The sequence below is a fragment of the Elephantulus edwardii genome, unplaced genomic scaffold (assembly GCF_000299155.1).
Source record: "Elephantulus edwardii isolate Elephantulus edwardi_28Jun2011 unplaced genomic scaffold, EleEdw1.0 scaffold00005, whole genome shotgun sequence".
Lineage (NCBI taxonomy): Eukaryota > Metazoa > Chordata > Mammalia > Macroscelidea > Macroscelididae > Elephantulus > Elephantulus edwardii.
In genome coordinates, this window is record NW_006399755.1 from 15,280,442 (window position 1) to 15,308,280 (window position 27,839).

The following is a 27,839-nucleotide window of genomic DNA, read 5'->3' on the forward strand; positions in this document are numbered from 1 at the left end:
CTCAGAGAAAGTGAAAACAAGTTTCTCCTTGGAGGCTAGGATTTTGAAGCTGCATCTCACAAACTTTGGATACATGGCTCATAGGGATTGGTCCTTGGAGAAGGACATCATGCTTGGAAGGATGGAGGGCCAGCGCAGGAGAGGAAGACTCTGGATGAGATGGCTTAATACAGTAACTGGGGCAATGGGGATAGGTGTGTTTGAGCCAGTGAGACTGGCTTAGGACAGGGCAGGCTTCAGAGCTGCTGTACATAGGGTTGTTAAGAGTCTCAGGGGACTCAATGGCACGTAACAACAACATCTCCAGATCTTTCATCTGAGGGACCACTGTGCTGACTTGAAACTCCAACCTCAGCTAGCAGCTGAGGATATAATCCATTTGTACTTTTCTGGGTCTCCTTCCAGCAGACAACAAGTAAGAAAGAAGTAGATGTGGGTCAGAAACTCACTTCTATTTCCCCTCATATTCTTGCTTTCATGATTGCCAACACACTTTGTGTACTAATGGTCTCTGGGATGAACCAAGGTAAGAGGCTGTAGAAAATATGGGACTGCAGTCTCCACTGTGGGCCTCTGTGTGGATGTTCTCCATATAGGATAATCTATAGTGTTGTCTTTCTTTATGGGCACATTTTATGTCCTCTATTTGAATATAAGCATCGTGAAGGCAGGGATGGAATTTCTCACCTTCTACTTCCTTTTTCTCCACTAGTGACAAGACTAGTGACAAGACTAGTGACAAGAGACAGAGTCATAAAACCATAGATCCCAAGATTTAGATGTATTTTCATTCCTTCTTTTCTTCAATGAGTTCATTCCTTTTTAATCACACCCTGGACTCAGATGATGGCTTCAGAGATCTGTTTTTATTTCTTAGATAGATAGGATTCTTTTTACATATAAGGCATGCGCCTGCAATTCTTAATAACTTGCAATGGAAGGAAATGTTCTTTTCCAATAGGTCTGAAGGAAATGTCTTAGAAAGAACTCTGATTGACCTAGTTTAAAAAGTGGACCAATCTGCCAACCAATCATTGTCTCTACAGAAGTTTTCTGATTGGCTCGGTCTGGTTAATACCTGCACAGTTTTATGACTGAAGTGATGTGATCAGCCCCATCCGAACCACATGATAATGTTCCAGAGAGGAGGAATATGATGACCAGAAGAGATGTTTTGAGGCCAAAGCAACAACTTATAAGTGTTTTTGTGTCTTCACTAAAGGTCAAGCACCAAGCATATCAAGTCCAGAAAGACATAATACTTTTTTCTCACCCCATTCTCGTTCTCAGATTCCTCACAGTCCAGTGAGAGTTACAGCAAAATGAGAAATCAGAGTCTCATGTGATAACTGCGAGGCAAGAAGTGAGAATAGGGACATAAGCAGAGGAGATATATGGCCATTCTTAATTAGAGCAGGCTTCATAAAAGGACAAATATTGCATAGGGCAACTATTGTAAAACAGGGCTGACATTGGGGTTGAGGGAAGACAGAGAAGGAGGGGAGGAATGGTGTATACTGCATTGAAACAGATGAGGGAGAGAACTGTTTAAAAGGGTTATATGATGGGTATTATTGTCATGACAGGAGTCCAGAATGAAGACTGCACAGTGGAGTGGACTTGGGGGGAGGGATTGCATTAACAATGAGTTTTTCTTTTACCTTTCAAGGAGAAGAGTGAATTAGGAGGAGAAGGTGGGCAGTGAGAAAAGTGTAGCAAAGAATGACTGACTGGAAACCCTAAGTCTCTGCAAACTTTCATTAAAATGAATAAATAATTAAAAAGACCCTAAATCTTGAAAGATTAACATGAATTATCTAGCTTAAGTAAGGAAGAGGTTTGGGATGGAGGTCTTGTTTAGCAAGTGGGAAGATGCTAGAAATAATTGTTCCTAGCTTTTCATTTGATGCTTGGAGGATCTCTGCACTGTTCCAGCTGGTGAGCGTGCCACCTCTGTTTGAACATCACCACTTGTGAACACTCATCCCCTCAGAAGACAGCTTTGTAGGCAGTTCTCAATCATGAAGCAGTTATTCCTTATGTCAAGCTGAGACCTGCCTGCAGGAATCTTGGTTGATTGATTGACAATAATATGTCTGTTTAAAAATCTGACTTAGTACCGATATCGGAGCCTCCTGCAGCCAGACAAGTTTGGGGGAACCATCTGCAGTGGTGACGTCTGGGATAAAGTCAGCTGTCACAGTCCCACGACTTGTACAAAGCAAGCACAGTGCGGACAGGATTTTCAGTGTAAGGAGACAGGTGAGTAGCATCCCAGCAGGATAACAGCTGCGACTGTCAGCTTTAAAGTGCAGAGCATTTGCCCAGGGAGGACTACTTCTAAAGCTTGTCAGTCAGAAAGGTTGGGGTGAAGCCCAGAATCTACATTTAAACCAGCATCTCAAATAATTTCAGAGGAAGTTTGTAATAAAGTTTGTTTTCTTTAGAAAAGAAACTGATTACCCATCTATTAATTTAATAAGCATTTGTTGTATGTATATTATGTACCAAGCAGAATACTACCTGCTTGTAACACAGAGATGGGAAAAAACTGCTTGCCTGATGTGGAGCCATTGCTAGTGTGGGAGAATCCTCGTGTTGTGTGCCGGGGAGTCAGTTCTGACTAATATTAACCCCATTTGACAGTATAGAACCAGCCCATATGAGTTCCAAAGGCTATAATGAACAGGTTGATCCTGGAGAGGGTTAAACCAGGTTTCTCCTGGAGGCAAGGATTCTGAAACTTTGACATACTTTGGACATGTTGTAAGGAGGGACTAGTCCTTGGAGAGGGACGTCATGTTTGGGAGGGTGGAGGGACAGCGCAAGAGAGGAAGACCCTCAATGAGATGGATTGATTCAGTGACTGGGGTATAATGCGGTTAGGTGTGTTGGAGACAGTGAGAGTGACACAGGACAGAGCAGGGTTTAGGGCTGTTGTACATAAGATCGTTATGAGTCGCAGGCGACTCGACAGCACATAACAACAACAACAACAACATTTTTATAGGAACAGATCACCAGATCTTTTCTCCTGTGGAACCATTAACCTTCTGATTACATCCTGATCACTTAAGAGCTGAACCATGAAGGCTCTGGGATAGTGTTACTGGAGTCAAATACAGTAACACATGGTAATCTTTAGCATTGGGTAGTCCCAGGGAGTCAGTACAGGCTTCCAAAGAGTATTTGAATTACATACAACTTGAATAGTGAAAAAGTGAGTTTTCTGAGAAAGAATGAGTAATAAACCCAAATATCAAGGAACTCATGATTGATCAACGCTCTGATTGTTGGTCTAAATAGCATTTCTCATTCTCTTTCTGTCCCTCTCAGGTCGCTGCCTGAAACGTCACCTTTTGTGTAATGGAGACAGAGACTGCCTTGATGGCTCTGATGAGGATCAATGTGAAGATGTTAGGGTCATTGACAATGAATGTAGCCTGTATGTTCCAATTCCAGGATCACAGAGGGTCTCCTTGGGGTAAGTCCTTGTCTCTGGCTGCCCAGAAGCACAGTGTCCTTTATCTTCAGCTGTGAGTGTTCATTTTGGGACTAGACAGAGCCCTTTCTGTGAGGCAGCTCTCACTGTCCCAAAGTGGCTGCCCCGTCCTGCCCAGGTTATAGTGCTCATTCTTGCCCCTCCACATCTCCCCTTGAGCATCTTCCTTCCTTTCACCCCTTCACTTTCTACGGATCATCTCCTCTCAGCCTCAAATCTGTCTCCAAGGCCACTTTAAGAAGCTACATCTTCTTTAGGAGAAGCCTTCTCTGATCCAAGTTCTCTTTCTGTTAGGTCTGTGCTTGTTCTGTTTTTCACTTTAACTGCTTGTGTAGCCACTGCTAATGGTGGAATGGAGTACCTGGACGTTATGCTGAAAGAAAAATCTAAGCACCGACTTCTGAAAAACCAATTGTTGAAAAACCATGAAGCATAGTTCTACTCCAACACATATGAAATCACCTTGCATCAGAATCAAGTCAACAGCAGCTGGGAATGCTAACAGTGGAAATAAAACCAAAACCACAAATGCATTGCTGTTTAAGTCAGAACCAACTTATAGCTGGTCCTCCATGGGATTTGCGAATCACATGGGAGGAGATTGTTCATCTGTTTTCCGAGGAGCTACTGGTGGATTCAAACCACTAGAGACATGTAGACTTTGGGTTAGCAGCATAACTTCCAGAAGGCAGTTCAAAAAGTAAGCTCTGGGGGTACAACAAAGAGAGGTTTGAAGCCCACCTTGCCAGTGCTCACTTATTATCTCTCTTCCTGTTTACATTTTCTCTGTGGAGAGTAAATAAACTTTTATTCTAATTTTGCTACATCATATGTCTCATATTTGAGGCCAGTTCCTTGGAAGCATCACATTCTTTTGCTTCTGAAGCTTAAGAAATGTAACCTGATCTTTCTAAAATGCTCTTTCTAAGCATCCATCGCCTCCTCCAAGAAGCCTCATTGGCACACTCTTGCCCTTGGCCCTATCTAGGCTGACTTAAAACCAAAACCAAGTCTATTGCTATCAGGTTTAAACCAAACACTCACTGTCATAGTCAATTCTGTTTCACTGCAACTCTTCATCAGATTCCTGAGGCTATAAATCCTTATGGAAAGAGCCTGACATCTTTCTCCTGGGTAAACTTGAACTACCAATCTTTTGCTTAGCAGTGCAACTGTTGTTATGCACTGTGCACCAGAGGTACTTTCCACTAGGTTCGCTGTTGTTGTTGTTGTTGTTGTGTGCGGTAGAGTCAGAACCAACCCATAGCTAATCCTCCAGTGGGTTTTCAGAGGCAGTTGATCACATGTGAGGAAACTGCCCATCTCTTCTCCGGAGCAGCTGGTGGATTCAAAACACAGGCCTTTGGGATTGCAGCACAGCTTCTTTTCACTAGACCACCAGAAGCTGCAAATCTTTATTAAAGGAAAATGCCTGTCACCAACAGAACAGTTGCAAGACAGTTAAACCTCTTGGTTTGCAGTCCAAACTACACTTCACTATAACAGATGGCTCTTTAGTCTAATTCATTCACTTCCTAGCTCTGATAAGCCCCCGCGTACCCTACTATCTCAGTATTTATCCCCAGGGTGGGGAGGTCTGTTGAAGTGCCCAGGCTGAGAGCTTCTTGAGAGATCTCTCTTCTCATTCGTACTTCTCTGCACACAGGGTCGAGTGTACGGTGATGTTCTGATGGTGGTAGCTTCTTGCTACTCTGATTCTGCTTTACATCTTGTTCTTTAACTTGAATATAAACTCTTTGAAATCAAAGCTCGCCTCTGCCTCATCCATTGGCTCCCTATGGTAGAGTGTGTCATGTAATAGCCTATCACTGTTTATTGACAGAATTAAAACTAATCCATACAACTAGCTGGATCATTGTAGATGAGACCGTGGGAGATTCAACAGTTGTCACAAGTGACCCAGCCTCATCTCAGCCCACTCAGATTTAGGTAAGATAGTGATGAAAGTAGCTGTCATCCATTATAGTTGAAGAGCCAGTGCTGAGAACAGAACTCATGTGCCAGTTGAGATTGAGTCCTGTAAGTGATATGCAAACCCACTGCTGTCAACTTCATTCTGTCTCATTGGTGACTGTCCACTGAGTTTCAAGGCCACAGATCCTAACCAGTGCACACTGCCTCTTATTTCTCCCTTGGAGTGGCTCGTGGGTTTGAACCACCAACTTTCACTTAACTGCCCAACTTAGAGCACGTTATACCACCAGAGCTCCTTGGAAGTTATATAACCACATGAACATGAAGAGAGAAAAAATAAAATTCTGTTGATGTTGTTGTTTTTCAAGAGCTGTCAAAAAGGATTCCGTTGATATTGAAAGTACTATGGAATGAACAGAATAGAGGCATGAACTATTGAGCTGAGAAGTAAACCCCTCCTCTTTGGCAAAAATATTCCAGATCACACGACCCTGTGCTTCTGTGAGTCAACAAGCAGCATTCAAGTACAGTTTCTGACTACGAGCCTCTGCCTATGCTGAATAGATGTAGAAGATGTAAAAGAATGAAGCCCACTCCCATCAGTTACAATTTGACCGTTCTTCTCAAGATTTCACAGACAGTTCTTGATATCTTCAGTTCTAAAAATTTATGGTTTCCCAGATATTTATTTATTGTTACAGAAGTACTGTGAGTTTAAGATAAAGTTTCTCTTCACCTTCCCACTCAGACTGCACCCAGTGAGAAGGCTTCCTCCTTTTCAAGAACTGATCAGCTTGGTGTAGGGACTTCTAGACCATCTTATTATTTTTGTGATTTAAAAGATATTATTTACAGTTTTTTAAATTTATTTTTTAATTGTATATAACCTTTCTCTTCACCCAATATATTATGTGTCTATGAACTTTGATAAATGTCGATAGTTATAGAAAGGCTTCAGGCTTTTTGTTCATAGGGTCGCTATGAGTTGTGCTCAACTTGATGGCAATCAACAACAACAACAACAGCATATGCTGCCTAGAGGAAAGAAGCTGCTCTACAATCCTGAAAGCCTACAGTTCAAATTCATCAGTTGCTCTGTGGGAGAAGGATGGGCAATCACCTATATTAATTGCCTCTGAAAACCCACCAGAGGGTCAGCTATGGCTGGGTTCCAACTCAACAGTACATAGTAACAACAACAACAATATATATATTTCTTGTGTATAATAAATAACATGCATGTTTTAAAAGAATATGTTCATAGTGTCCATATTGTTAAATGACTAGCTTTTTTCCACTTGGTATCTCTTGAAGATTTATGCTTATATTATCTATCTTTTCTTCTAAGTATATCATGTTCCACAAGAGGAGACAGCAAGTTATGACCACTTGGTTTGTTTTTCTGATTTTAAAAATATTGTTGAAAGGCAGTTTTTTTCCTTAGAATTACAGAATTCGCAAGTCACAGCAGAGAGCTATTGATTGCAAAGCCTAGACTAAAAGCATCTGGCTCTTTACAGAAAAGTTTGCTGACCCCTTTTAGCATGACTATATGATCACTTGACTATCCCCTATGGAAAGATAATTTAGTTTATTTCATTTTCCCTCCCTTATCTAATTCTGGAGTGAACATCCCTTTTCTCTTATTTCTGTCCATATGTATAACTGTTATTGTTAGAAGAGTTCTGTACCATACCAACATCACAAGCAGACACACTCATACTTATTGTTGTAGTCACTATGTTAATCCATCTGGTTGAAGATTGTATGGTGGGTTTCTAAAACACAGAAGTCATTTTTCTGATGAAATATTTTTATTTTCCCAAATTCTCTTATATCTGATTTTTCCAGATAACTGTAGGCTTTACTTACTCTTAGTGATACAGTCCAATCTTAGAGTTTATTGTTGTGTTGTTTTGTTTGGCTCATTAGAAAGCTCTTATTTATAAGGTGTAGTAAAAAATGGGCTGTAGATGGGAAGATAGAAACTGAGGGTAAAATCAAATGAAGAAGTCAAAGTTTTTAATGTCAAAAAGATCTTGGAGAAAAATGACTACAGGCAAGTTAATTTTCTCGAGGTTTGGTTTCTGCCTTTGCAAAATTGTCATGAAGTTGAAAATTAATGTATGCTAAATGTCTGGCAGAGTTTGTATTCAATTCATCATAGCTATTATTACATCATTTCCATGAATACAAATAAAGGAGAAGGAGATAGTAAAAGAAGGAGGAAACTGACATAGGCATATGACTTTCTACCATATGCCAAGTGTTGTCTAATTATCCACTTATTCATTTGAAATAGATGGTAGCCAGAGTTTATTTCCTACTTATTTTCTGTTTTATGGCTTTAAAAGAACAAACAGGTATGTCTTTGAAAACGGTGCAGCCAGAGTGCTCCTTGTAGGCAAGGGTGGTGAAACTGTATCTCTAATCCTTTGAACATCTTGCTAGAAAAGGCTATTCCTTACAAAGAGAAATTATGCTTGGAAAGGTGGAGGGCTAGCCAAACAGAGGGAAGAACCGCAATGAGATAATTGACACGGTGACTGCAGCAATAACATGAAGTATGTTAGAGGTGATGTGGATGGTACAGAATAGGACAGAATCATAGGATCGCTGAGTTGTACTTGAATCAATGGAACCTAACAACAACAACAACAACAACAACAACAACAACAACAAATGTTCTACTGAGGGTCATCATTGAGTGCCATGGGGAAACAGAAGAGAGATTATTCCAGATTAAGTCAGCCCAGAGTAATCAAAGCAGGCCACAAAAAGGAGATAAATTTTAAGTGGTTCTCAAGGTTAAGTAGGAGTTTAACAGACAGAGGTGAACAATATTTTTAAAAGCTTATACTATCATTCATTGGACCTTTTACCCAGCTCAGAACATTTTGTTGCTAACTTTTACTTTCAGAAAATTAAAATAGTATTTCACCTACTGAATACTATTTTCTTTCTCTTATGACATAAAAATGGAGCACAGGCAAATATATTTTATATTCCCTTAAGAAGAATATATGAGAAACTGTTTACAGAAGTGTGTTGGGTGAAAGGCAAGAACCCTATTGAGTGCCTACCATATGGTGTTAGCTTTGCTTGTTTTTTACTACTACCTCTGTTGTTGCCATGTGCCATCATCAAATCTGTAAGCAGTAAGTATCGTTATGTTGCTTCTTCAAATAGGAGAATGAGCTTCGTAAAAGTTCAACATCTTGGGAGAAACTACATAGTTAGCAAATGGTAGGACTGGAAATGAAACAGCCATCAACAAGGCTTTCAAATTGTGTGTCAGTCAATAGCCCTAAGATAATGAATGGTCTTTTAGAGGGCTGAGTCCAAGCATGATGAATTGACCCAATTCTAAAACTTAGTTTTCAGTAGCAGAGTACGTGTCAGAAACAATAACAGCAACAATACATTTATTGAGTGTTTAATATATATATATAAAGAATTGTTTTGATTTCTTTTTATGTTTTAGCTCTTTGAATTATTAACTATTTTGGCAGTGTTTGGAGATAAATGTACACATATTTTAAGTTTATAGAGCAAACGATTCAACCATTTAAGGTGTGCAATCCAATGATTTTTAAACCATCACCAAAGTTAATTTTAGAATATTTTCATAATTTCAAAAAGAAACCTTATTTAGTTCTTTTACTATCATCCTCCAACTCTTTTCACCTTGCCTTGTCTTAAGGAATCAGTAAATTACTTATCTCCACAAATGTCTTTGTTCTAGACATTTCTTACGAATTAACTTATATAATAGGTGGGGGTTTGTGCCTGGCTTCTTTCATTTATCATCCTGTTTTCTAGGTTCATCCATATTGTAACGTAGTCATCCATCATTTTTATGGTCAAATGATACCCTATTGAATGGGTAGACCACATTTTATTTATCTATTCTTCCACTCATGGGCATTGGCATTGTTTCCACTTCTCTACTATTGAGAATAATGCTGCTAAAAACATGAACTGCAAAATTTTGACTAGATGTACATTTGCTTTTATTTTGGTTGTATGCCTAGAAGGATGGTTTCTGAGTTGTGTAATAACTCCGTATTTAATCCTTTGAGAACCTGCTGTTGTCGTTGTTAAGTGCCCTCGAGTTGCAGGCAACTCATAGCGACCCTATGAAGGAGAGTCCTTGACACTTGGGTGTCTTTCATCCTCTCTCCAGGTTCATAGGGTTTCCCGAGGCAAGCTATTATGGAAGTGGATGCCACTCCTCCTTCCAAGCAAGTTTTAATCGGGGAGCTCCACCCCACTCTCTGTCCACATTGGGTAACCAACCATTAACGCGTTTGACAAATCAGTGTCACAGTGTTCAGCCTCACAGCAACCACAAGTGACCACTGCACGGCAACTTGTACACCAGGGCTATACGACCTAGAGGAATGTCAGAACAAAAACAAAGAAAGACTGGCGCAAGAGCCGCAGGCCTGAGGGCCCTTTTGGGCTTGAAGCCCTCTGCTGCCTTAAACCCTAGGCCAAGCCTGACTTACCTGGCTCTCCCATTTTATATTCCATTCAGTGGTGTAGGCAGATTCTGATTTTTTAAAAATTTTATTAATTTTAATGAACATTTACAGAGATTTTGGATTTCCATTCATTCATTGTTGCACTTTTTTCTCTACCTGCCCCCCCCACCCCAGTTCGTTCCTCTCTTTGAAAAACAAAAGATAAAATTCTTCGTTTATCCCTCCGCCCTCGCCCAAATGCACTCCACTATGCAACCTTAATTCTGGAACCTGTGATAATCATAATATCCTATCATATATCCTTTTTAAACTGCTCTCTCCCTCATCTGTTTCAATTCAGAATACATAATCTATCCAGTTTTTCTCAGACTTACCCCAACCCTGATGTCAGTCCCATTCTACAACAGTGGCAGATTCTGATTTTTACAAATTTCACCAATACTTGCTGTTATCCTGCTTTTTGGTTTCATGATGTTTGCCTTATATCCAGAAATAATTGAACTGAGACATAGAAAGATTAAATAAATGACTTTTCTAAAGTCTCATAGGGGAGTTCTGGTGGCTTAGTAGTAAACTGGGCTACCTACCAACTTAAAAGTCCACTGTCCAAATCCACCAGCTGCTCCATGGAATAAAGATGAGCCATCTTCTCCTGTGCAATGTGCTGCTTCCTAGAAGTTGCTGGAGGGTCAACTGTGGGTCGGTTCCAGCGTGATAGTACATAACAACAACCTGACAGTCATAGAGGCAGAGCTGCTAACTGGGTTCAGTTTGGCCCCTGCACTTGAACACTTGAGCTTTGTACAAATTCTCTTCCGACTTTATTCAACAAATATTTAAGAGTGTTCTATAAGGAAACACTATTCTAGGTATTGAATGGAGCTTTCTGCTTTCTTATTCCGTTTCCCACAGTAACTCAAAGTAATTCTTAAAATATCTTGAGCCCATAAAATGCCTTTGGCTCCACAGAACATAGGTTAAGAAACAATTGCTTTTATCACTTATCACACTGTGCAGAGGATGACTTTCTATGCTGTCTTGGGTGTTTCAATGTTCTCTCCCAGAAATGTCTGGGTGTTTTGTTTTTGTTTTGTTCTTTTTTCCCAATATAGGTATAACATCCTGACCCGGGAAGAAGCTCAGAGTGTATATGATGCCAGATATTTTGGGGGCCAATGTGAGACAGTGTACAATGGGGAATGGAGGGAGCTTCGCTACGACCCTACCTGTGAGCGTCTCTACTATGGAGATGATGAGAAGTATTTTCGGAAACCCTACAACTTCTTGAAGTACCAGTTTGAAGTAAGTTTAGAATGATTTTTTCACAAGCCACTGAAGGGTGAATGATAGAGAAAGAGGAAGCTGTTGATGGAGCTGCCTTGCTTTGTGAGCTTTTCTTTCCAACAGAGTTTGTTGGAGACTGTAGGCTCCCGTTCACCTGTCCCTACAGCCACATTGCGTGGAAGGGTAGTGAGAAGTGGAGGGTCAGTGAGAGGCAGAATGTAAACATGACGACTCACCTGTTGACTCTCAGCTTCCATTTCAAGACCTAGAAAACAGGTGTGGGATCCTACTCTGTAGGCTACAGGTCAGAGTGTAGCTACATGATAGCCTGAACAACTAACCTTCCTGGGCCCCAGCTTTCTCAGCTGTACCGTGGAGGTAGGTCAGAAGGTGGCCAGGCAGTGTTCTCATATATATTTCCCTACTTTAGCAAAAGCAAATCACATTAATAATTCTCAGATCTAAGTTTGTTTTTAAAAATGATTATCTGTTGAAAAAAATTGAAGATTGCATATAGCTCCTAAAGGTTCTTCCATCTCTGACACACTTTTGTCTCCTGGTAACAAGATATATCAAGTGGTCCATGAGCAATATCAGAGCCCACGCATGGTCATTCATTTCTTTCCCTTTCGTCCTTCGGGTGAGATAGTCATACAACCACTATACTGAATACTTCTGTCATTTCTGAGATTTTGCAACAACAACTCATTGCCTTAGAGTCAGAACTGACTCCCAGCTGATCCTTCAATGGGCTTTCAGAGGATGGCATGTAGAAGAAAATGGCTCATCTTTCTCCTGAGAGGAAGCTGGTGGATTTGAACTACTCGCCTTTGAGTTGGAAGCACAACTGCCTACTCACTAGGCCACCAATTCTCCCACTTAATCCCCCTTGCAATATAATGAGAGCATTATTATCATTGCTGCCCTTTAAACCTTGAAAAAGAACCCCAGAGATTTAGAACATCAAATTGTGGGGCCCAAATGATGTGGCAGAGACAAAATTAAAATCCACTCCTACCTGAAATACAGGCAACCCTTCCATGTGGGAGATCAGGATTGGACTCCAGCCAGTACACCTCATGCTAGTTATTGTTTATTTGTTATTAATGACTAGAATTGATGTCTTTGAATTGAGGTGTTGGCAAAGAGTTTTGAATACACCATGGACTGTCAAACAAACAAATTTTTCCCCAAAATGTCATTGTTGCACACACTCTTCTCCGTCCTCCCCAAGCCCACACTACAATGCACCCCTTGCTCCAGACTGTTGACATACATATGACGTCTACTCATATATTTCTTTCAGACAGTTCATCTCCTCATCTGTTCTAATAGTGTTAATTATCTATCCACTCTTTTCCCATTCACTCCCTCAATCCCCCACATCTGTCCTATTTTATAACATCAGTGTTATGCAGTACTTGTCTTTTTATGATTGAGATATTTCCACTCAGAATAATATACCTCCAGCTTCCCCTATGTTTATAAGTTTATTGTTTTTCACTGCTGTGTTAATATTCCATTGCCTTATTGAGCAGGGTTATTTTTGCTGGTGTTTTGGATGACTATCGCAAAAGAATACCTGGATGGCAAAATGGCTAAGTCCTCAATTAACGGTTGGTGATTTTAAAGGAAGAAAGACCTTGTGATCTCCCAAAAGGCCACAGCCATAGAACAGGTCTACCATTTAGGCTTAACAGCAAATAGTGCCAGCATGTCTATATCATAAGCTTTGCTATATTTCCTGTATTTTAGCAAATAATATGATCTAATGCCTAAATTAGTGTCTTTACAGATTTACTTACAATGATCTGTAACATCAGAGATTTTCCAAAGCAGAGCTCTAAAGTTGAATGATAGCATACTTCATGTGCACAGGCTAACTTCTGTTTCCTTCTCTCAAGGCTCTAGCTGATTCAGAAGTCTCCTCTGAATACTACGAGGATGTGAACAGCTTGCTTACTGACACCCAACATGACTTTGCTCTGTCAGGGCGAGTGAGTGCGGGTGTGGGCCTTGTGAGCATTCCACTAACTATAGAAGGAGGTATATCTGGATCAATAGACTCTTCGTACGTGAAGAAGTTAAGCCAGTATAATGAGAAGGTATTAAAACATAATGCCCGTGCTGCACAGTATTCTATAATCTACACGAAACACGCATTACCTTAATTGCATTAAAAAGTACAGTAGTAATTGAACCTTAATTTGCTTGTGTAATTGGAAATGTCTGAATCACTGGTAATCATGTTTGTTTTTCTTATTACGCTTTTGCACACAGAATCATCACAAAGGAAATAAAATGGAACAATGAGACGAGAACCCTTATCACTTCACCCCATCCTTTTTCATGGTTACCTGGAGCATACAGGGAAATATTGAGAACGGGAATGTTTTAAAGAGCAATAGCCAGGCCCTCTAAATTAGACTTGGAGAAAAGTAAAAGTAAGCCTTGCTTTATAAATGCAGTATGAAGGCCAGCATGTGCAGCAAACACCTAAGGAGTCAGGAAATGCTTGTTTCAAGAAGAGACATCTATATAAGTTAAAAATCTAAAGACACGCACAGGTTGGATGGATGAAGAGAAAGGGAAATTGACTGAAGGATGTTCCAGTCACAGGGAACAGCGTGTGTAAAGACCTGGTGCTTGGGGCTCCCCTCACACATTCGGGATGGAAAAAAATGTAACTGACTGAAACATGGAGTAGAGCGGGAGGTGAGGATGGATGTGATTGGAAAGGTTATCAAGAACTGGAGAAATATTTATTGAATTGACTCAAAATTGACCAAGAAGTCTCAATAACAGTGATTTCAGCACTATGCTTTTAGCCAAGCTTTTTTTTTTTTTTTAATTATCTTGGATTCTGAAAATACAGCTCTAAAAGCACTATTCAACAAATGCAAACTGAGTTCTGGAGATTTTTCCTGCTATTTATCTACTCATCTGAAGGAAAAACATTGCCCTGAGGTCTGGGGTTGTTATTTAGGTCCCGTTGAGTTGAGTCTGACTCATAGCGACCCCGTAAACAATAGATCTGAACCCCTATCTCATTCTGTGACGTCCTCACCGTTTCTGATGTGCTAGAGCCCATTGCAGCAGTCACTGTGTCGGTCCATCTGGATGAGGGCCTTGTTCTTTTTTGCTGACCTTCCACCTTTATAAGCTTGATGTCCTTCTCCAAGGAATAGCTTCTTCTGACCACATGCCCAAAGTATGTGAAACGAAGCGTTGTCACCTTTGCTTGCTAGGAGCATCCTGGCTGCACTTTCTTCAAAACATATCTGTTCTTTTGTCAGTCGATGGAATATTCAGTACTCTTCTCCAACACCACAGCTCAAAGGCATCAATAATCTTTCTGTCATCTTTATTCATTGTCCAGCTCTCAGATTCACACTCGTAGCTGAAAAGACCATGCCCTGAATCAGGTGCATTTTAGTTTTCAAACTTACAGCACTGCTACTCAGTAATTTGTAAAGAAACAATAATTTTGTATGTGTGAGGTCTGCTGGGAGTATAGAAATGTGACATTTTGGTGGCATCTTTAAATTTCACTATTACTCTGGATCAATCTTTATATTACTTTGAAGTGATGGCCGTGTATAGCTTGCTTCCTCTAAAAACAATCCAACATCATTCTGGTCCCATATTTTCTAATATTGTTGCAGATTCTGTTTTCCCTTATTATTTAATAAGATTAACAATAGAATGAAAATACCAGGAAGGCAGGACGTTGTTCATCAATGTTCTGTCCCTTATATCCTGCAAGGAATACTGTAAACACTATAGATATTTGTTCAATAAATGAATAAAGCTAATTAGCCTTGTTATTTACCCATGCCATCAGAAACATTCCTAAATGTAATATTCAGAGGGAGTGTAACATTCTGGGAATAGACAAGGGAGAGAAAAAGGGCAGGAAGCACACTGAAGAGGCCGCTGTAGTAACTGCTCCACATGGGAGCTGCTGAGAACTTGCCCTAGGCAGTGGCAGTGAAAACTGAGATAAAGGCAGGAGGCGAAGCCTCAATACTCACTAATGTCTAATATATACTCGAAACATGAATAATCTCTTATTATGTATGTGTTTAGGAGTCCCAGTGTTGCAGTGCTTCATATCGTGGGCTGCTAACCAAAAGGTTGGCAGTTTGAGCTTTTCGGTCACCCTGTGGGAAAAAGATGACTGATTCTATAAAGAATTACAGCCTTGGAAATCCTAGGGACAACACTACTCTGTCTGTATATAGGTTGCTATGAATTAAAGTTGACTTGTTATATGTGGGTTTGGATGGAGTATATTTAAACATCTGAGGATGTGTGCATAAAGGAAAAGATAGAAAGAGTGAGTTAGAGAGAGGGAGAGGGAGCAGAGTGGGAGAAAGCGAGGGGAGAGACAGAATGAGAGAAAGTGAGAGAGAGATTGCTAACTTTGAGGAGTGAGCTCTCCCAAAGGCATCTAGAAAGAAAGATCTGATAATATAATATCCAAAATACAGTCATTGAAAGCCCTATGGAGCATAATTCTATTCTGACAGGTTCACTATAAGATCTACTAGGTGCTAACTGGTTTAATTTTCATGCACACAAACACCCCTTCGTATTTCATTCATTTACTAAATACCAAGAAACCTGTATAATTATATTATATCCTATGTATACTCCCTTTGTTGTTTTCTCTCATTCAACGATGGTTGTTGTTGGCAGAAATACACCTTCATCAGAATTTTCACCAAGGTACAGACTGCTCATTTTAAGATGAGAAGGAATGATATTGTACTGGATGAAGGAATGGTGGAATCATTAATGGAGCTGCCAGAGCAATACAATTACGGCATGTATGCCAAGTTCATCGACGACTACGGCACGCATTACATCACATCTGGATCAATGGGCGGCATTTATGAATACATTCTGGTCATTGACAAGCAGCGCATGGAATCAGCTAGTAAGTAGAGCAGAAGTTTCATGTACACAATGACCAACACATGCATCAGGTTGTGATTTGCAGTTTTTCTAGCTTTGGACTGAAGGTCATGCATGAGCTTATTTTATTTTTATGATAAGCCTATAAGGAAACAGAGATGTTATTAAATTTAGAGGCCTGAGATGCAGAAGAGTGAAAGAACTTGCTAGTAAGTCTAAGTGCTGCAAACATGATTTGAACTCAGACTTGTTTCTCCCACCAAACAACATTGTTTGTATTACATGATAGTTGCCTTTTAATAGTAATGAATCTTTAAGATATTATTATTTTTCCCCTTTTTAAATTTTATACTGATTTATTTTAAAAGTTCATATACATTGTTTTTCACACAAGATCTTTCCCATTTTCTTCACCCTCCCCACCCATGAAATTGATACTGTGACTAACAGTTCCTCCCTCCCCGTCCATTCTCATCCCTCGGCTTCCACTTCCCCCTGCCTTGGATTCTCATATTCATTCTACAATAATGGTTTTATACAGTATTTGTCCTTATGAGACTGAGTTAGTTCACCCAGCATAAATCTCTCCAGTCCTTCCCAAGTGAGGTAGTAATTTACAAAATCATTGCCCCTGTGTGCTGCGTAGTATTCCATTGTGTGAATGTGCCATGACTTCTCAATCCAGTCATTTGTGGTTGGTCATTTAGGCTGTTTCCATGTTCTTATCATGGTAAATAATGCTGCTATGAACATTGGTGTACAAGTCTCCATTAAAGCCTCCGTTCTCATTTTCTCAGGGTATATTCCAAGCAGTGGAATAGCTGGGTCATATGAAATTTGTATGTTCAGCTTTTTGAGGAAGCACCAAACTGCCTTCCAGAGTGGTTGTACCATTTTATAATCCCACCAACAATGTATAAGAATTCCTATCTCACCACATCCTCTCCAACATTTATTATTTGCTGTTCTGTTAAACTTTGCCACTGTGTTATCGGTCTTTTTCTTGTGGAGGCCCAGAAGTATTCTATAAACTTTCATTATGGGACTCAAGATCTTGCTATTTAATTTTTTTTTAACTGGTTTTAAATGTTGATTCTTGGGTAATGGAGCCATTGCAGAATTAATTATTGAAGCTAGAAATCCAGAATTGTGTCACATTTCCCCTTTTTCATTATCCTCCCTAAAATAGATATCCAGGGACTTTCAATTCTCTCTCCTGAACTAGCCTCATCCAGACCCTGGCCTCCTCTCCACTCCGAAGTTATAGGCTAGTAGCTTTCTTTCTCTTATTCAGTATTTCAACCTCTAAGTGTTCTCTGCTTTTGGGCTCATCCCTTCAATCCTTCCTTCTCAATTGCCACCAGAATCTACTTTACAAACTTGATGGTATAATTTCCTTGCCTAATATTCTGGGTAGCTAAGTCTAAAATTTGAACTCTACAGTGTGATATCAACACCATGTATTTGATGTCCCTCCAAACTAGCTAAAATAGTGATTCTCGTAGTATTGGCTCTAGACTCAGCAGGGATCTTGTTAAACATGCAAATTATCAAATGTTTATTCTAGACCTACTAAATCAGAGATTCTGAGATTATGACTGTTGTTGTTGCTGTTGAGTGCCATCGTGTTCGAACTGACCCATAGCTGACCCTCCAGCAGCTTTTCAGAGACTGGCAATTGCACAGAAGGAGTTTGCCCATCTTTCTCTTGTGGGATGGCTGGCGGATTAGAACTGCATGCCTTTGGGACTGCAGTGCAGTTTCTTACCACTAGGCCACCAAAGCTAATAGAGATTGACACTAAGAGTTTATATTTTAACAAATATTCGAGGTAATTTTGGTGCCTACTACAGTTTAAGACCCACAGACCTAGTTAATGGCTGAGTATCAGATCTGTATATATTTCACAGTCAAGTTCAGACTCCTGGTTCCAAGAAGTTGCTAAGAATACACTGTTGTTGATTGCCTTTGAGTTGAGCACAACTCATAGTGACCCTATGAACAAAAGGCCTGAAGGCCCTCCACAACTATTGATATTTATCCAAGTTCATAGGGTTTCCAGAGGCATGTTGTTTAGGAAGTGGATGCCACTCCTGCTTCCAAAAGACTACACTAGCCTAGGCTTATTGTCCCCTTTCCTCAACACATTTTTATATATTCTACTTTCTCAATTAGCTAAAGAGTTATTTTTCAGATGTTATTTCTCATCCAGATACTGACATTGTTTGGGTTGGTTTTTTTTTAAAAAAAAAATTTCTTTTATACTAGTGAGCTTCAAAATTTGTATAAACTGTTTTTCACACTGGATTTTTCCCATTTCCTTTACCCATCCCTCATTCCACCCATCAAATTGTGCAACCCTATGATTAACCCCCCACCTTGCCCATCCTCACTCCTCTGTCCCTCACTACCCCACATGGATCCTCATACACGTTCTACAATAATGGTCTTATACAGTATTTGTCCTTATGGGATTGAGCGAGTTCACTCAGCATAATGTTCTCCAGTCCCTCCCAAGTCAGGTAATGATTTACAAAATCATTGCTCCTGCATGCTGGATAGCAAAATTCTTGAAGATAAATATCCCATTTGATAAATTTCTAGTCTGTAGGGATTCAACATGGTGAGTATGGTGGGGGGGAGAAGTTAGAATTTGAGCCAAAACACAAATCCCACTGACGTCAACAGAGTCAAGCTCTGTCCTGTGGAGTTTCCAGGTCTTTTAACTCTTTATGGAAGCAGATGGACTGACGACAGATGACGTATCTTTATCCCTCAGAGCATCTGGTGAATTCACACTGCTGGCCTTTTGATCTGCAGTCTAGTACTTAACCATTGCATGACCAGGGTTCCCAAAACCAAAAAGAAAAAAAGAGCATTGAAAGGAAGGTAGTAGGTTTTAGTGTAGTGTAGAGAGCTCTGGTGGCCCAGCTGTAAGGAGTCGTGGTGCCAACTCAAAGGCAGGAGGTTTGAACCCACCAGCTGCTCCTCAGTAACAAGGTGGGCAATCTCCTCCCACATGATTTACAGCTTCTGAACACCCTCTGGAGGGTCAGCTAAGAGTCAGTTCTGACTTGACGGTACACAATAATAAGACATGGATTATAGGTGGTGAAATTAAGTTATTATTTGTAGAAATCTTTTCAAGTTGAGTAAATACATGTCTAATGTCCTTTATCATGATATAAAGTAGCTTCCTATAGAGTAGATGAACCTTTAAATAATTATATTAAGTACTATCTCAACTATTGTTGTTAAGCTCTAAATCCTTCTGTACCTTGTGTTGTTGAACTATACCACTTACATGAAATGTCTAGAACTTACAGTTGTGGCCTAGTGGGTAAGAAGTTGCACTGCCAACTCAAAGGCAGGCAGTTCGAATACACTAGCTGCTCTGTGGGAGAAAGCTGGGCAATCTACTCCTATTTGATTTGCACCTGCTGAAAACCCCCTGGAGGATCAGCTGTGAGTTGCTTCTGACTCGATGGCACATAACAACAAGTAGAAATGAAAGTTTCTTGGTATGTGCAGGGACACACAGGAAGGAGGCGGGTGGAAAGGAAGACATAATGCTGAGGGAATATTGAATATGAAAGGATGGATGTGATGGTTGACCAAAGTGATGAACATAATTAATACCACTTATTGTACATGTGAAGATTTTTGAAACAGCAAACATGGTGTTACCTGTTTATGCAAACCCCCACACACAGGTAAAGATGCAGCTTACTATGCTTTAATGTGGAAGGAAAAGTTTGAAATACTTTACTCAAGTGAGTCTTTTTAGAATCTTTCATAAACATGAGGAAGGAATAAGAACTGACATGTACAGCATAGCTACTAAGTTCCAGGTGCTGTGGTATATGGTCTCATTTAACCTTGCCGACAATGCTTTGAGTTTAGTGACAGCCCAGTTTGATCCACAGGAGAGCTGAGACTGCTCACAGAGGTGAATTACCTTGCTCAGGGCTGCAAGGAGCCGTGAGACCCCAGGAACTGTACGGTTTCCACCACGTGGTCCTGGCACAGCCTCTTATTTGGCCTCCTGTCTTTGGTGTTGGATTACTAATTAATTGCCTGGGGTATTTGGTGGCCCCACCTCTTTAAAATCTGTGAGGCAGAAATGGGCTTCCAATGTGGTTAATATTCAAAAGGAGCCCACCAACAAATTGTCCCAGGGATAATTACCTCAGTTCTGTTTATAGAAAACCATATGTCGATAATAGCACAATTTGCTATTTGTGAAGAGCTGATTTTCTATAAATCCAGAAAGTTAGTGTTGCTTTTCTATAAATATGGAAATGTGCTAATCATCACCTCATCTGCTGGAGATCGCTAATAAATCAGAATTCCATTTACATATTAACCTACAAAGAACAAAAACATCCACCTTCTTTCCCCTGATAGAATCACCCACGACGGTTCTCCATGTTGGCTTAGTCTCCTCATTGCCTCTCAACTTCTTTCCAGGGGATTTTCTCTGCTTCATTTCTTCTTCTTCCTCCTACCTTCTCTTCTCTCGCTCCTACCTCTTTCCCTGTGTTTCCGTCTTTCCTCTGTGTCACTTTCTTTTTCTATGTCTCTTTAATGGCTATGGCTTTAACAATATTTATATTTTATTAAATGCTTGTTTCTCAGAGATTTCGTGTATGCTCTTGCATTCATGTCCTCAAACGACTGAGCTAGGTGTGCAATGATTTAAGTGAACACAGTGTCTGTTTTGCTCTGGGGGAATCTTTTGTCCTTGGGCTTGCCTCAGATCCTCTCTGGGTTCATCCCAGAGGATGCAAAAGGCTGTTTGCTTCTAATGTGTCCTTTAGATAAACTGCCTCTCCCCCAAAGACAGCGTGAAACCATGCATCAAAAATCAAGGGGAGCCTTAGATGTTGAGGAGGCATGTTAAACTTCAATGAGATCCTAGAAATTTCATCAAGGGCTGGGACTGACAGCTTGCCACCTCCTTCAGGAGCCAGTATGGCTTAGGGCTTGAATTTCTGGATTTAGATTTTTTTTTTCTCCTTCAGCTCATTGTTGGCTTTCTCAGTATTTGTCTTTGTATCAAGGTAAGACAAAGAGAATTCCATATTACTCATTCTGGTTTTTCTAGAGACTGGCCCAGTTACAGAGCTGCAATCCTACCATGAGTGACTCATGTAATTCAGGAATGCTGTTCTGTGCTTGTTTGATATTTCCTTCTTCCTTTTATACATGCTGTTCTCTCCACTCTCAGTGTTCTGCTCTGTCTTGCCAGCCCGATGAGCTTCAAGTCATCCTTCAGAACCCTGGAATTGACATTCATCTTAATGAAAACTTCCCTGACATCACTCTGCCTTTTCTCTCATGTTGTTGTTAGGTGCTGTCATAACAGCCCTAGGAACAACAGATCTGAATCTTGTGCTGTCCTGGGCCAAACTCACTATATCTGACAAACTCAAGGCCATTGCTGCAGTCACTGTGTTAACCACATGGCTGAGCATCTTCCTTTCCTTTGCCATTCCTCTACATGAAGTTTCTCCACAAGGAATATCCTCTCCTGGTAACATGCTTTTGGAAACTCTATAAACGTTAGAGTAATAATAGTTATAGAACCTGGTTGAGATCTTTTGTCCATAGAGTCACTGTGAGTCGCCCTCTTCCCAACAAGTAACATGCCCAAAGTCTGTGAGATGAAGCTTCACCATCCTTGCTTCCAAGGAGCACTCTGATAGCACCTTCTACTCTTCCCATCTACTCTTCTTCCAGCACCACGGTTCGAAGGCATCAATTCTTCTTTCATCCTAATCCATTTTCTAGCTCTCAGCAGCATAGCAAACTATTGAGAAGACCATGGCCTGGATCAATTGCACTGGGAACGTCTGCAGTTAGGAACCGTTTGAAATTATTGAGGAACAGTGATATTAGTTTGAGAATGAAGGTGTTTTCTCCCATAGTTTTGCTACTCATATATTCGTTTGTTCTTTTTATTTCGTCCAGTTTATTTTATTGGATACCAGGTGGGCAAAGCCAGTATGGCCCCTGCTTTTGTGAAGTTTACAAGTTACTGGAAGAAACTAACTAAAGAGCCTGAAATCTGGATGCCACCCTTTGTTCCTCTCTTACTTGCTTGCCCATCAGTAAGTTCTTTTCTCTTGTTCTCTTTACTTCTAACTCGTATGTGGCACCCAAACTCCCCATCTCTACAATTACCTCCATAGTCCAAGCCACATTACTTGCTATCTGAATACAGGCTAGAGTGTCTCTGCTCTTCTGGACTATTGTCCCAGTAATCTATTTCCAAGCCTTCACTGTATTAGGAAACACTTGGCCTATTTCATTGTAGTCATAATGATGTCTTCTTTCTTAACTTTCTTTTTCATTTAAGCTATTGTTTTTATCGGAATTTTAATTTTTCTTGAGCATTCTACCAAGCAAATAATATTTTGAATTAAGGTCTTGTGTTAGCTGTATTCTTTACTGATAAGGTCTTCCCTTTGATACTTGCATAGCTGAATTCTTATTATTCAAAGTTACAACTTAAACCTCACCATTATAATAGAATGATATGGGCTTTCTTGGCCAACAACTATACCAACAATAAGTTGTTTTATGTAAGTTATCTTATTTACATACCTATTTATTTATCATCATAACCCTTTATTTCTAGAATCCAAATAGCATGATAACAAGACAGACCTTTACTGGTTTCAAGGTGGGTTTTGTTGTAGTTGTTTGTCTTCTTTTTGTTTTCCATTGCTGTGTGTAAGTTTTCTAGAATAATGCCTACACATGTTGTTGTTAGGTGCCATTGAGTAGACTAGGACTCGTAACTACCCTGTTGTTACTGTTGTTATGTCCCATTGAGTTTACTCTGGCTCATAATGACCTGGTGATTGATGCACAGTAGGTCTAAACCCTGTCCTGAGCTGATTTCACTGACTCCGATACACCAGTCACTGGGTCAATCCATCTCATCCACAGTCATCCTCTCTTGTGCCTGTCCCTCCAGCCTTCCAATCATGATGTCCTCCTCCAAGGACTAGTTGCTCCTGGCAACATGCAAGACAGAGCTTAAAAATCCTTGCCTCCAGGGTGCAGCTCCATCCAAGGTTTCACCTTCTCCAGGACAGCTCTGTTTGTTCTCTTGGCAGTCCATGATTTGTTCAGTATTTTTTTCAGCATCACAACTCAAAGGCAGCAATTCTCCTTCTATCATCTTTGGTCATTGTCTAGCTCTCTGTGCATGACTACCCTGTGAACAACAAATCTAAATTGTGTCCTATCTTGCAATATCCTCATGATTTCTGATATACTTGACACATAGCTGTTGTCTATCTTTGAGTCAGAACTAATTCATAGCTGACCCTCCAGCAGATTTTTAGAGGCAATTCATAGCACAGGAGGAGATTGCCTATCCTTCTCCAGAGACTTAATACCTTTGAGTTGAGTGAGTGAGCAAATCAATTAGCCTATATAGCAATTGCATTTCAAATCCATATCATATAGCAATTGTATTTCAAATCCAGCCGGGTTACCTAAAGAGTAGTTTCTATCATTTATCAAAATTTTAGGTGAGTCATAGGAAGTAAAGTCATTTGATCAAGGTGCATGAAATTCAGGCATACGTTGTTCAAGTGGTATCAAGGTGGCCAAACTTTGGAGTCAAACACACACCTGGTGGAAATACTGGTTCTATCATTTGTTAGCTTTATGATCTTCATCAAAATACTCAGTTTCTTTGAATTCTAGCTTCTTAGTAGCCCAAATTCCAATGATAATAAAGGATTATTTCTTTTTTTAATCTGAGAATAATGCATACTCAAAGTATATGTGATATGGCAATTAGCAGCTATTTCTTTTAATGTAGAATATTTATTCAGCACAGTTAGTGATGCAATAGCTCAATTTACATAATAACATTTACTTCATAGAGTGGCTGTGAGAACGAAGTGAATTTCAGAAAGTATTTATTGTGGTGCCACACTCTAACAACACTCTCTATCAGTGGCTAGTGTAGGTTCTGAATCAATTTGCTTGGATTCAAATTCTGTCTCCAGTGCTTCCCAATCCTGTGACTCTCAGGCAAATTTTCCTTGCTTGAAGTTCTTCTTCTATCTGGTAACTGTGATAGTATATACTTCACAAGGTGGTTTTGAATAGATGATGACGTGATCCATATGAGACTGAGGCCCAATGCTTGGCACATAGAAAGAGTTAAGAATGTTACAGATTATTTTTGTATTATGTGTTGTTATTATTACTCCCAGCTTTTCAGTTGTTTATTCTTTCCCCTTAATTTTTCTCTTATGTAAACTGGGGACAGTATGAATTCCTCTCTTCGAAGGCTCTAGAATTGACCAGCTCTGAGACATTGTTCAAAAGGAGAGGAAATCATTATTGTGTCCAATCTGCAGCAACTAATATTCTTGCCGTGAACTTGGCGCTTCAGTGATTGTGCCTCCTCCTCTACCTGTCCTTTTTTTTTTTTTTAAATCAATGTCATCCATTTCTATTTCTAAAGCTTCATTCCGTTTTGGAGGAACTACTCTTCCATTTATCAAGGTCATTTTGAGTTCTCATCACTATTTTTCAAAGTGTTAACGACTCTGGTGAAGTCAGTGTCTGCATTCTATCATCCCTGCACCTAACACAGTCCAGAGGGCAGCAACCCTAGGAAAGACTTTTCCAGCAAGAGCTCAGTACATTCTGTCTATCATTGATCATCATTTTTCAGACAGAATCCACTGATAGCTGTAACACAGGCTGTAAAATTAAGAACCTCAGGAAAGTTGCCTTTATTTATAGCTCTAATTCCACTATTCTGATCTCCCTCTCTCTTCCTTTATTTATTAACTAAGTCTTCTAGCCTTTCACTCAAGGAACATTTAGTCTGCTCTCATAACATACCAATAATATTCTGGATACCAATATGACTTCATATATATATATATATAAAATCTCAAGTAAGGATTCATAGAAGGTAATACAGTTTTTCTTTTTTATAGTCATCTAACTATGTTGTTTCTGTTTGGTGCCCTCAAATTGGCTACCACTTATAGGAACCATATGGACAATGTATCTGCCCCTTGCCCTGCTATCCTACTATCCTCACCATCTCCAATATGCTTGAGCTCACTGTTACAGTCACTGCATCAATTCGTCTTTGTAAGGGTCTTCCTCTCTTTCTCTGACCCTCCACCTTTCCCAGAATAGGATCTTTTTCCAAGGACTTACTCCCACTGACTGCATGTCTAATGTATATGAGTGTAGTTTCACCAGCCATGTCTCTAAGGTGCACTTCCTCTAAGAAAGACTTGTCTGTTCTTTGGGCAGTCCACGGAGTAGTCAACACTCTTTATCTGATTATCATCCAGGATATCTTATTCTCTGCACAGCCAAATTTGCCAAAGCATAAAGTGAATTAAGAATTCATTTTTTCAGTCATTATTCTTTGACTTATCCTATGAAATTGGATTTAATAGTATATGCTTGTAAATACAACTCCTAATATTTGTAAACGGTAACATATTCACATCCACTAGTCAATGGGTCATCATAATGAGAAGTTGTATTACTGTTTTCTCCAATTTAATATAGAAAGGTGAAGTCCAAAAGTCTTCAGTAAATAGCTCAACACAACTCAATAATGAACCAAGGTCTTCTGATTTTAATTCTGTGTATTTCCCAAGAACTTATCCTCTTTCCTGTACACCCTGTCATGAACTGAAAATACTTGATAGTACAGACCTAGGGTTTAGTGGTAATGTTAAAACAAATTTACTTAGCATTTATTATATGACAGACACTGAATTTTGCACATTAATGTCACCATCTCATTGAATCTTCAACAAGAGACCTTCCAGGTAAATCTCCAAATCTATAATATACAAATGAAGAATTGAGCGTATTAAATAATTTTTCCAAGGCTATATAACTATTAATTGGTGGACTCAGAGGCAAAACTCATAGAAATTATAATTGTCATCAAGATGCTGCAGTGTTTCAGAACTATTTCTCAAACTGTAGATTCCAGTCAGTACATTACTAGATTGCAAAAGAAATTTGGGGGATCATGCCCATCCCTTAATAAAATGAAACACACTATATTACAATATATCAGAGTGTGTCATACAAAATATAGCTAAATGTTGGTACTTATTTTTATAGGATTATGCATTTGCTGGGTCATGATTTGAATGTATGTCTTAGTTTTAGGGTGGTCAAAAAATTTAAGAAATACTGTCTTAACCCAGTGTACTTTACTGATTATATTGATTGTATGGCTCCCTACTCACGTTGACTCCATGTGCAATGAAACGAAATTCTACCAGGCCAAAAGCTGTTCCCATGGCCTGATACAGAGCAGACTGTGGAGATCCATAGGGTTTCTACTGGATGATTTTCAAAAGGAAATCACTAGTCCTTCCTAGTCTATTTTTTGCTGACAGTTTCCAGAAACTTGTTCAGAAACAAGGAAGCATATACAGATAGACAAGTTGTGCCTGTTTTTGAAGTGCATTAGCTTGAAATAGAACCAAGTTTCCCCACACAGACGATGAGAGTACAGCCACTGAACCACCAATGCTTTCATTCTTTTACTGTTGTTGTTGTTGTTGTTGTTGTTATGTGCTCTCTAGCTGCTTTTCAGAAGCTGTGGATCGTATAGTCCATCTGTACGAGATAGTCCATCTTTCTCTTTTGGAGCAGGTGGTAGATTCTTTTACCAGCATGAGACAAAGGAGGCCGAAGTTATTAGATCATGAATGGACTATAATGAAGACGACATAGCCGTATTTATTGTAACTCAGATCCAAGTCTGTAAAATTTAACATACTTTCCTTCATATTTATATATTAGTACTGTTGTTTGCTTACACCTTCCTTTCAAAATGGTTTTGAGTAGAGCATTCTATTTTGATATCTAACAAAAAGAGCGGGGGAAATTACTTTTTGAGCAAAATCCTATTCTACACTTGATCTTAGCCAAAAGGCAGAGAAGCGATGCAAAATCCTATTCTATATTTAATCTTTATTCATTTACTCACCCATTCATCCATCTACTCACTAGCCATCACATCCATCCATCCATCCATCCATCCATCCATTCCATCTATCTAATGATCCTTCATACACCTATTCATCCATCTACCACCCATACATCTACACCTCCTAACAACTGGACAATTCTGCTGTTTCTAAACTCAGGAATGAAACACACACTAGGGTCTCTGCAATGAAGCAGTTCACAAAAAGCCAGGGACTACTAAAATTAACACAAATGATAAATTCTGAAGTAGAAATAAACTTATTAGAAGCACAGAAGAGGGAACAACTTAAGTTTTCTGTCCCTTCTCCTTTAAAGTTTGCAAAGACATTCAGAGCAGGCTTTTCAGAATGAATAGGAGATGTTTGCCTTATAGAGAAGCTAAGGCTTCCTAAGTGAATGCAGTTTTATGAGAATGTCTGGAACAGCCAGGGAAGGAAGGCGAGTAGTAGGAGATGAAGACCCAGTTTCACCCATAGGCATTTTTGTAGAGGGGTTTCCCCTAAGGCTAGTGCATAAGTGTTATTGTTGTTGTTATGTGCCGTCGAGTCATTTGCGACTCATAGCGACCCTATGCACAACAGCCCTAAACCCTGCTCTATCCTGCACCAACCGCACTGCCTCTGGCACACCCATCCCGATTACCCCACTCACCGAGTCAATCCATCTCATAGAGGGTCTTCCCCTCCTGC

The 27,839-nt window shown here is 39.8% G+C and overlaps 1 protein-coding gene across 1 annotated transcript in view; it reads left to right on the top strand.

Annotated features, from left to right (window-relative positions):
- The window catches only part of C8A (complement component 8, alpha polypeptide), a 104,350-nt gene that overhangs the window by 41,034 nt on the left and 35,477 nt on the right, over nucleotides 1-27,839 (top strand). Inside the window, exons 3-7 of the mRNA XM_006879827.1 lie at nucleotides 2,118-2,262; nucleotides 3,337-3,484; nucleotides 11,037-11,226; nucleotides 13,113-13,313; nucleotides 15,910-16,150. Of these exons, the coding sequence (XP_006879889.1) occupies nucleotides 2,118-2,262; nucleotides 3,337-3,484; nucleotides 11,037-11,226; nucleotides 13,113-13,313; nucleotides 15,910-16,150 (925 nt within the window). The remainder of the gene's footprint in view (nucleotides 1-2,117; nucleotides 2,263-3,336; nucleotides 3,485-11,036; nucleotides 11,227-13,112; nucleotides 13,314-15,909; nucleotides 16,151-27,839) is intronic.